The sequence below is a fragment of the Euleptes europaea genome, chromosome 10 (assembly GCF_029931775.1).
Source record: "Euleptes europaea isolate rEulEur1 chromosome 10, rEulEur1.hap1, whole genome shotgun sequence".
Taxonomy (NCBI): domain Eukaryota; kingdom Metazoa; phylum Chordata; class Lepidosauria; order Squamata; family Sphaerodactylidae; genus Euleptes; species Euleptes europaea.
The window spans coordinates 80,750,581-80,762,033 of record NC_079321.1 but is presented as its reverse complement, the minus strand read 5'-3'; the positions used below and the strand labels follow the sequence as shown (position 1 = coordinate 80,762,033).

General features: G+C 49.9%; 1 protein-coding gene across 1 annotated transcript in view; it reads left to right on the top strand.

The window, feature by feature from the left end:
• Positions 1 to 6,886: 6,886 nt before the first annotated feature.
• Positions 6,887 to 11,453, top strand: part of SGK1 (serum/glucocorticoid regulated kinase 1) — a 140,860-nt gene continuing 136,293 nt past the window's right edge. The window contains exon 1 of the mRNA XM_056856410.1: positions 6,887 to 7,011. Within this exon, the coding sequence (XP_056712388.1) occupies positions 6,943 to 7,011 (69 nt within the window). The 5' untranslated portion in view covers positions 6,887 to 6,942. The remainder of the gene's footprint in view (positions 7,012 to 11,453) is intronic.

Sequence of the window (11,453 nt, the reverse complement as noted above, 5' to 3'; positions counted from 1 at the left end):
ACAACAAACCCTGATAGCCCAGGCACAGCCCGTTCCGATACCGGGTCAGGGGGTGCCCGCCCAGCCACCCGCTAATGTGCCTGCTCCACTCCTGCCTCCCGGAGCTCCTATTGTTCCTCCACCCGGACCACCCGTGCAACCGGGTCAGCCTGCACCCGGCCCTTGGAAGCAGCTCAAATTGAAAACTACGTACGACGGATCTCTCGAGACTTTGCCTTGTTTCTTGCATCAAGTGGACAGTTATATGCGAGAACAAGGACAGCTTTTCCCCACGGAGGATAGCCGGGTGCGCTATGTAGCTTCCCTTCTCACAGGTAAAGCAGCTGACTGGATGGTTCTCCAGTTCGACACCCGCTCTCGTGCTATACGTTCCCTCAACAACTTCATGACTGCTCTGAGAAGGAGGTTTGAAGACCCCTTTCTGGGGGAACGAGCCAAATCGGAACTCTTACAACTAAGACAAGGCTCTGCTCCAGTTCGAGAATTTGCCGATGAATTTCAACGGCTGGCAAGTAAAATTGTGGGTTGGCCCGAAGCCACCTTGATTCACCATTTCAGGGAAGCCTTACACCCTGATGTTCTGAACTGGTCGTACATGCGGGGTGATCCCGATACCCTTGAAGATTGGATTCTATTTGCCGAGGAAGTGGAAAGCCGCCGACGCTTTATTTCCCTAGTCCGTCAAAAGCACAAGGAAAAAGGCACCCAAAAGCCCCAATCCAAGGCACCACCGCCCGTTCCACGAAATCCTCCACGTCCGCCTCAGGAACGTGAAGCCCGATTTCAGAGAGGCGCCTGTCTTACTTGCGGAGAAATGGGCCACTTTGCAGCTGTTTGCCCGCACTGCCCAGAATTATTTCGTCCCAGCACGATAACCCGAGCCAGAGGTCGTCCACCACGCAGAGGCACCGCGGCCACCCGCAGCGCAGCTCCGGGAAGACCCACACCCTCTGCACTCCATGCTGGAGACCCAGCCTCCCTGCCTACTACAAACGACCCCGCCGGGTCTCGGATTACAAGTGCCCCATTGGGGGACAACTTTCCCTCTTCGGATGAAGAAAACCCATGGAATTCTCCAGCCTTAAACCTGGAATCTCCCCTCGACTTGTCAAAAAACGGATCCGGTCTGTGGTGAGTGGAGCGTCTCCACAGACCTCTGCAGATCCTCCTGCGAAACCGAATGCTCCTACCAAAATCAAAGAAGTGGACTCCACCGTCTACGTGGATGCAGTTTTACAACACCTTAACGGTGGCCCCCAACTACCCGTTAAAGCACTCATCGACTCCGGTTGCTGTCGCACTCTCATAAGCGAAGCCACCTTTGCTGCACTCAAAGCCGAATCTGAGGCTTTACCCGCCCCTGTCCAATTCACCCAAATGGACGGGAGCCATTTCCAGGGAGGTCCAGTCGATCACCGCACCATAGGGGTGGCAATGGGAATTGGCTCCCACTGGGAGCAAGTAGACTTCACTATAGCCCCTATCCGATTTGAAGTAGTCTTGGGTATTAACTGGATTAAAGGACATTGTCCCAGTATTAACTGGGAAACAAACATTATCTCCTTCGCTAGTCCCATGTGCGACCAACACCGGCAGAACTTTGCGCTGTTATATCCGCCCGTCCCAGCATTAACCTCCGAGGTCCCAGCACCTCCAATCCTACCTAACGTATATCGGGACTTTGCGGATGTCTTCGACCTTAAAGAATGTGATGCCTTGCCCCCCCACCGGATCTCGGACTGTGCAATTGAGGTGGTCAAGGACTGCACTTTAACCAAAAGCAAAATTTACCCTATGAGCGCTTCCGAGTGCACTGTCCTCCGGGACTTCCTAGACAAAAACCTCGCCAGAGGGTTCATTCGCCCATCGAATGCCCCGAACTCGGCCCCTGCGTTTTTCGTCCGAAAGAAGGAGGGCGACCTTCGTCTATGCATTGACTTCAGAAAACTCAATGCGATTACCCAAACCAACGCCTATCCTATCCCATTAATTTCTGATATTTTGGGACAGTTACAGGAGGGCCGGGTATTCTCCAAGTTAGACTTGGTGGAAGCTTACTACCGAGTCCGCATCCGAGAAGGGGATGAGCACCTCACTGCCTTCTCTAGCTGTTTCGGAATGTATGAATTCCTCGTAATGCCATTCGGGTTAAAAGGGGCCCCGGGGGTCTTCATGCAACTTATCAACGAAATCCTTCATGACTTACTGTATCGCGGGGTGGTGGTTTATTTGGATGACATTCTTATTTATTCAAAAACCATGGAAGAGCATGTAATTCTGGTCCGAGAGGTTCTGCAGCGCCTGCGCGACCACCAACTCTTTGCAAAACTGGCTAAATGCGAGTTTCATCAAAACCAGCTCACATTTTTAGGATACGTAATCTCCCACCAAGGTCTTCGCATGGACCCTGTCAAAATCCAAGCCGTTCTCGATTGGACTCCCCCCACCAACCGCAAGCAAGTACAACAGTTTCTGGGGTTTGCGAACTTTTATCGAGGGTTCATCCCTAACTTCGCCCAAGTGGCCCTACCCATCACTGATCTCCTAAAAACTAAAGGGAAAGCAAACGCGGCTACCTCACCCTCCGCAAAAATCCTGTGGACTGATCGATGCCAAGCCGCGTTTGTAGCCCTCAAATGCCTCTTCACATCCGAACCCGTACTACAGCACCCGGACCCAAACCAAATGTTTATTGTGCAAGTCGATGCCTCCGATGTAGCTATGGGAGGGGCCCTCCTCCAGAAAGGTCCGGATGGTCTCCTTCACCCTTGCGCGTACTTTTCGAGAAAATTTGCGCACGCACAATTGAACTGGCCCATTTGGGAGAAAGAGGCAGCGGCCGTTCACCATGCATTGACTCTATGGAGACAATTCTTAGAAGGGTCCAAAATCCCCTTCGAGGTTTGGACCGATCACAAGAATCTAGCTGCCCTCACGGGGTCCCATAAACTATCAGCGAAACAACAACGTTGGGCGGAATTCTTCGCTCAGTTTCGTTTCGTCCTAAAGCATGTTCCTGGGAAACAAAACGTTCTCGCAGATGCCCTCTCCCGGTTGCCGCAATACCCGATAAAACTTGAGAGGCCAACCGACTCTCTGTTCACCCCTACGCAAAGGGGAGCCCTTCCTGTACTGGCCGTACAAACTCGATCTCAGCAACAGCACCCCAGATCCAGCTCTCCAGCTCCTCCAACCCGATCGGCTACCCAGCCGCCCCCACAACACCAACGAACCGATTCCACCCCCCCAACCCCACCGGCTGCCCTGCCGCCTGCAATCTGCGCACCACCGCACGTAAGCATTACCCCCATAACAGTTCCTAAGACCACTGTAGGGGGGAGGGGGTACCCGCCAAGGTTCCCATCTCCGAATCCTTGTTGAATACCCTTCGGGACCACTGCCTTTTAGAACGCTCTAATCACTCCCTACCCCCTGGTGTAATAGAACAGGGGGGCTCTTGGTACAAAGACTCAAAATTATATGTACCCAAAGCACTCCGAAAAGACGTTTTGCACTTAGCTCATGGAGCAAAAACAGCCGGACACTTTGGATTCCTAAAGACTCTCCACTTATTGCGCAGACAATTTTGGTGGGGGGGAATGCGGTCCGATGTTGATTCTTTTATTCGCAGCTGTCCTGTTTGCGCCACAATGAAACGATCACAGGGCAAACCCCCAGGTCTACTGCAACCTCTAGAAATACCCAACAGACCATGGGAAGTGATTGCTATGGACTTTATGACTGATCTCCCTCTCAGCGGGGGGAAAACTGTCTTATGGGTTGTTACTGATTTGTTTTCCAAACAAATCCATTTAGTTCCATGCACAGGGATCCCCTCTGCTCAAAAATTGGCCCGCCTCTTCGTGACACATATCTTCAAGTTACATTCGTTTCCGCGCAAAATAATCTGTGACAGCGGCAGTGGTTTTGTTTCTAAGTTTTGGAAAGCATTTCTCAAGTTGGTGGGGGTGGAACAAGGATTGTCTACTGCATACCATCCTCAAACAGATGGTCAAACTGAACGTGTTAATGCTGTACTTGAATGTTATTTACGCTGTTATGTCAACTACCACCAAGATAACTGGGTGGAACTATTACCTTTTGCAGAATATGCCTACAATAATGCTGTACATCAATCTACAGGTTTTAGCCCATTCTATGCAGTGTATGGACAGGATTTTGGTCCTGTTACTCCCGGAAATAATGGGGAGGGGGAGGAAGACCCTGACATTGCCTCCTGGGCACACACCCTCCGTACCACCTGGCCCTGGCTCGTTAGCAATCTCGATCGAGCCAAGCGCAAATACAAAGCACAAGCCGACAAACATCGTTCCCCCGGGGGTGACCTGCGAGTGGGTAAAATGGTCTACCTTTCCACCAAAAATCTACGTTCCACCCGTCCGTGCCCTAAGCTCAATGCTAAATTCATTGGCCCATTCCCCATCACACGGATCATAAATCCGGTCACAGTGGAGCTAGCTCTCCCCAAAACCCTGAGGCGTGTGCATCCCGTTTTCCACATTAGCCTCCTGAAGCCTCATACTGCTTCTCCACAGTGGCATCCCGATATGCCTCCCGAACAGCCCATTATGGTGGGGGGGGAGGAGCACTTCGAGGTCTCCAAAATCCTTGATTCTCGTATTCACCATGGAAACCTACAGTACTTGGTCCGTTGGAAACACTTCCCCCCTGCCTACGACGAATGGGTTCGCGCACGAGATGTCTCCGCCCCCAAACTCGTCAATGCCTTTCACACTGCCTACCTGGCAAGACCAGCCCCCTTACAGACTGGGAGGGGGCCTTAAGGGGAGCAGGATGTCAGGCTGCTATCTCGGTTTCAGTATTGTTTCTGTGTCTGTGCTGTACTGTCTAGCCTCAAGGTCGACCACACATACCAAGGCCTGGGAATGCTACTCCTGGGAAAGTGTACTCTGTTTATGCGTTGCTTATGCTTTGTAATCTCCCGCCATTTACTGCTTTATATTATCGTTCAGCTAGTGAGACTCTCATAGCTGCCATAGTTCCCTGTATGCACTGTATTGCCTTTTTGACCAGTAAAAGCCATCTGCTTGGATTCTATATGACTCTGTGGTGATTTCTGGTTCGAAGGGTCAGGAGCTTACACCTAGTGGTCCCTGGTCAAAAAAAGGTTGGGAACCACTAGGAACTGAAATGCATTCATCTCAAGACAAAGTCTGAAGAAGCTCCTTGTCTGTTTTGCCTTGTCAGTCAAATTTTCCCTGATGGGTAGAGGTGGTCTATTTATGTACTATATTACTCCATCATGGAACTCCAAGTACTGCATGGGAAACGTCCATGCAGCCACTGACAAAAGCCATACCTGCATAGTTTCAGCCAGGTTGCTACATCTCACACAAACCTTTGGATCATGGTTGCATCCACACACTAGTGGATATTGCGTATTGTTGCTCTATAGCAGTCATTTGCAACTGAGTTTTCCTGCGTGGACAAGAAAAGCAAGTTGCAAATGATTGCTATAGTGCTGTAATAGTGCAATATCCAGCAACGTATGGATGTGACCCATGCCTACATGGAACTGACAAGCACTTAACCAAGACTGTCTACATTAAGGTCACAATATGGTGAAAATATGGGGCTGGAGGAGAGAGCTGAGTTGCTTGACCCCAGCAGATGCTCTGCTTGCTTATGAGAGAAATGCATTTTCCCAATAGGAAAATGTGATATTCCCTGAAAGAAAAGCACCTCCCCCGGGGAAGATGTCTGCACAGCAAATGAAGAGCAAATGTGCATTTGCAGTATGTATTCTCTGACAAGGCCCCAAGGGAATGGAGACAGGTTGTGATCACCGGCTGATGAAAGGGAAAATGATCTGCATGAACTTAGAATGCCTTTATTAATATTTCACACTGATGTTGTGGGGGGGCAGTTGGGGGCTGGCAAAAATGTCTGCCCTCCAGAAATACATTGGATAAGGTGCCCATCCCTTCTCGTGCCATCACTGCGGAAAATGTATTTTTTAAAAAAATCTTTTTTTCCTTAAAACTTTCAGGATAGTTTCCCTTCATATTTTATCTTGTCACAGGGCAACATCTACCTTCTTTGGAATTAAATCTATTTGTAAATGTATGTTTGCTGAAAACTATTATAACAGATTGCCTTTGTACAGAACCTTCATAACACGTTCTCTTGCATAAGCTCTCTCCTCGCCCCCATCTGTATGGAGATGTGGCTCTGTGGTAATGCAAGACTTGCCAGCACCATTTCCCCCTGGGAAACATATGCCTCGGGCTCTTTCTGTGCCCCCCTGAGTCTTCCTTTCCATCCTTTCCTCTCTTGGCTGCTGCTTCCTATGCCTCTCTCTCTCTCTCTTCCCCCCCCCCCTCTCTCAGGGCTGCTGCTGCTGCTGCCGCTGCTGTTAAGCTGCATCTCCCTCTGGAACTTGCATAGTCAAACCATCTCTCATCTTGCACAGTCAAACCATCTCTCATCTCCAGGAGCAGTGAATCGCACACCATCACCTGAAGAAGAGCCAAAGGAGTCCGCCAGCCTGCTTTGCTAAAGAAGGAGTCAGGAAGAGCCACAGAGTAGAAGGGAAAAGAAGAAGAAGAAGCTCCCCTGTCGGTTTGCTTTAATCAAATTGAGATTTGCTGCCTGTCTGGGCTTTATAGCAATTCCGCTGATGTATGAAAGGGATGGGTTTTTTTAAGCAAAGCTGGGGAAAATAGGACGGCAGCCGCCGCCACGGCTGCTATTCCTGCCACCGCCACGGATGCAGTAGCCAGTGCAGCAGAAAGGCTGATGTGAAGGGCTCTGCGACCCGAACCTGCCCGTCTCTGCTGTTTCTTCGATGCTGGTCTGTCTTCATTAGCCATCTCCAGAAGAGATAGTGAGGGAAGCCGATGCACTAGCCAAGCAAGCCCTGCGCTGGATCTATCCCTGTGCACGCCTCCCTCGAGGAAAATGGTCAACAAAGACATGAATGGATTTCCAGTCAAGAAGTGTTCTGCTTTTCAGTTTTTTAAAAAGAGGGTAAGGATGCTCTTCGCATATGCTAAGCTTTTTTCATTGTTGTGTTTACTGTTGAAAAAAATAATTTCAGGAAATGTTTCTGTTTCTGTAAGACCCATCCATTAAGACGAAGAGCGTGGAATAGTACAGTCTAGACACTGTACTAAGGGAAGCTACTACCATACCAGTTTTAAAGAGAGAGTGGATAGCGGAGATGGTAATATGTAATTATTATTTTCTGAGGAATGTGTGTACACCACTCATTGCTTGTAGTCCATGCCATAGAGCTTTGTGTGTATAGTTGGAATAGTGTGTTGTCCCTAAGCTTCATACAAGCCACTGTATAGAGTTTAGGGTTTAGACTCTGGTTTCAAGTTATTAGGCATGATTGTAAAATGGAGCTTCTATGTTCAGAAGCAGTATACCTGTGAATATCAAATGCTGGCTTCAAACAACATGGAAGGGATGTTGCCTTCCTGATCTTCCTGAGCCTGTGAGAAACATCAGGTTGGCCTCTGTAGGAAACAGAATGCTGAACTAGATAAACCTTTGCTCTGACCTAGCAAAGCTTTTAAAATATTCATGACTTAGCTATTAACTTACCCTGGCCAGGGTCACTGTTCGTTTTCTCTCCACTGTCCAATTCCCCCCACGAAACTGGAAGCACTTGATGACCTACTTCAATTGCTCTTTCTGTGAAATGGGAACGTGATCTAACCTATCAGCCAACAGTAAGGAGGAGGAAAGCACTGTGAATAGGATGCCAATACAGGATTGATGTACCGGTGATGACAAGCAGTTTCCGAGATCACAGTTTAGAGCCGCTACAGCATTTTTGGCTGCGTGGCTCCCTCTCTCGTGGCTACCTGATGCGACCAGTTCCCGACCAGTTCATTCACATCTCTGAAAGTGCTGCATTATATCAACTCCATTAATCGTCTTCAGCAAAGCCGCTCACTGGCTCGGTGAAACTGTGGCACGGTCTATAATCTAGTTGATACCCACAGTCTGAATGTCAATGCCTTCCCAGTAGAGTTAGCTTGCTTCGTGGAATAATGAGATGGTAGCTTCTCTAGCATCTCTGAGTCCTTCTCATACGTTTTGCTTCATTTGGTATGTCAGAATAATTGCAGCTTGTTGTTGAAGAGACAGAAGGTGGCCTAGTGTGGTGTTTGGCAGATGATACCTTTATGTGTGTTTCTGTGTAAGCGCGTGTACACAGGTGCCTCTATATAGCTCTGTATTAGTACTTCAACAGCATCCTACAGCTAATAGACCAGCAAAAATTTGTGTTGTCAATTACTGGTATTTATGAGGCTGCAGCCAGAATGATGGCATAAAACAGACGGAGCCCCAGGTCTTACCTAGTTCTTTGATGAAATGCTTTCCCCCCTGAATGACTGGAACTAGAGATTCTTTTTAATGAATGGGAGTAAAATCATGCATACCATTTTGTTCATTCATTCACCCATTCTCATTCACCTTTTTCTCTGCCTCATATAGTGGGAAATGCCACTTCATTTAATCCAGTAGTTGAACAGAGAGAATCTCCGCTCAGAACCTTTAAATTCCCATTGCATGAATTAGGAGCTATGGATGATGGGCAGAGGCTGAATGCTCTCCGTGCATCAAATGGCAGACTGGAGAAAGTCCTCCGTCTGTAAAGTGCCCGATATCATGGTCTGTACTTCCCACTTCAGTGGTCTGTTATATATCAAGGCTCTCTAGTTCTTAAAAATAAAAAGCCTTGAGACACCTTAAATGCTATCATATTTATTGTGACGTACGCTTTCATGGACCAGAAACCATTTCATGCAGTTGATTAAGTGTCCTTCTATTCAAGTTTTACATTGGCAATATATATATAGGTATCTATGCAGAGAGAGAGAGGTAAATAGTGGGGCAGAAGGCCATGAAATGCAATATACATGAACCTGCTATGCAAAGCTCAAATGTATATAAGCGTAACGTTTCCAACAGCACTAACTGGCAAATGACACAAGTGCCCTTGCTTTGCAATACTACTTTGACACCTGCAATGGGCAGGAACCCCTGGAGTTCTCCTCCCTATCGCTGCGAGCCATTAAAGGGATAGAACTGTTTAGGTACAGAAGCCAAAAGCATTTTTTGCTGTAAAAACACAAGGGTGACTGTCCTGCGCAGACTGTCCTTTTTGTAGTTACCACATGATAAACAAAGTAGCCACAAGAAAAGGGCTTTAGCTATGTTACACCTTGCTGTAGAGAGAGCCCCTGCCCTCCTCCCACTTTGTAATCTCCAGCTATCCCTCTGAAATATGGTATAATACTCCCAGCTGCAGAATGTCTCAAAGACAAAAACTTTGTTCGTGTTTCTGATAAAACTTCAGTTTTATGTACAGTTGAATACTGAAAAGTTTTACTTATTATGATAGTTCTGTGCAATTAATTAAATTCCACTTTGAAAATGTCTTAATAGCAGAACTGTCTCCAGGGAACACTCATAGCTACTGAGTCATAGAGATGGGGGAATCACCTTCTGAATTCCATTTAACCATGCAATCCTGAAGGGTGGGGGCAAATGCCCATAGGATAACCCCTATGCTGGCGTCCGTGCCACTTGCACTGTGCAAATTGGCACAGATGGCAGCATAGGGTGACTTACAGCAGCTCTCCCGGACCACAGCAACAGCATGGGCTCTAGGATACTGGCGTGGGCTCGTGGAGGCATTTCCCTGGCGTATCTCCCCATTGTGAGGGTCTCTGTCTTTGTGTCTCTGCTTTCCATCACCTGCGGTGTTATCAGTGAACTCGTAAAAGCAGTTCACACCTTCTGGTCTCAGGCGCCAGGCCTGATGGCCCATGTATCTTCCCCCCCCGCTGTTCTTCCTGCCAGTACTCCCTCAGGCCGGTGCGGCCTTGGAAGTGTGATAGCCGCACCAGACTTCCTGGGATCCGTCTGATGTTTTGTATTATGCCAAGCTTGTAACTTCCCATAACAATAAGTGTGAACCCCAGTGCCCCAGTGCCCTGGAGTCAATATATTCTGTAAACCCGTATAGCCCCTCACTTGCAACTTTCTACCTGTGCCTGTCTCATCTCCTGAAGGCTTCAATAAATCTATTGTTTCTGTATCAACGTCTGAGCAACTGATTTGGAGAAGCAAACTCAGAGAGGGGGATCTCTCACATTAAGTTGCAAGTCCTTGCCTCTCGGACTGCAGCTGTACCGCTTTGGACAGAATGTCAGCCGACGAGGACACCACCCCTAACCCCGATGCCCCCAAGGAACCGGACGAGCCGGAGAAGCCGGACCCGAAGGAGGAGGGAGCCAAGCCAAAGAAACCGAAGGGTCGCGCCCCCGACCAAGATCGGGACGGACGTCCCGGGGGGCTTACTTATTGGCTGGACTCTCCCAAGGGCTGGTCGCTCTCGCGGACTGCGGCGAAGGATCGCCGGTTGGCCTTCCCCAGCACGGGACTCGAAGGGGACCCGGCCCGCAAAGAGGCCCTCATGGAGGAAGAACGAAAGCAGTGGCAGGAAGACCGCCGGGCTATGCAGGAGCAGATGGAGACCATGCAACGCGTAATGGGTGAGATGGCCACGACCCTAGATGCGCTGAAGTTGCAACCTCCAGCCGGTGCTCCCCCAGACGGGGCGCCGGTAGTTCCGCCCGCAACCCCTGCCCCCCCGGCCCGTCGGGACCTGAAAGTCACGTATGACGGGTCGGGAGACCAGTTGACCTTTTTTATGGTCCAAGTAGACATTTTTATGCGGGAACAAGGCCGAACCTTCGTTTCTGAGGAGTCCCGGGTGCAGTACGTGGCTTCCTTACTGCAAGGGGAGGCGGCTGCCTGGATGGTGTTGCAGTATGAACTCCGCTCGCCGGTGCTGCGAACCCTGGACGAGTTCATGGTAGCACTCCGAAACCGTTTTGAGGACCCGACTCTGGGTGAGCGGGCTAAAGCCTCCCTAATGCAACTGCGCCAAGGGACTAAGTCGGTGGCGCAGTATGCAAGTGAGTTCCAGTCACTGGCTAGCCGAATTCTGGACTGGAGTGAAGCTACCTTGGTACAATGTTTCAGGGAGGGTCTCAACCCAGACCTCCAACATTGGGCCTTCATGCAAGGGAACCCCCCGGATGTGGAAGGTTGGGTTCGCCATGCTGCTGACATCGAGAATCGCAAACAACTCCTGAACTTGTCCAAGCAACGGCTTGGGCGAGACCCCAGGCCCCGAGGTGACCGTGGCCGGGAACTCCGGCAAGGGGGTGGCGGGGGTCTCTCGGCCGCGGAACGCCGCAAGCGGTTCGAGGCCGGCGTCTGCCTGATCTGCGGGGGAAAGGGTCACTTTGCATCGCAATGCCCCTCTCGCTCAGGCCGTCCGACCCCCCCCCCGCCAAACCCAGGCCGAGCCGACGAAACCGGCCGCCGACAGCCAGCCTCGCCGCAGAAGTGGACCACTGAGCCGGCGCTCCGGCGCACCC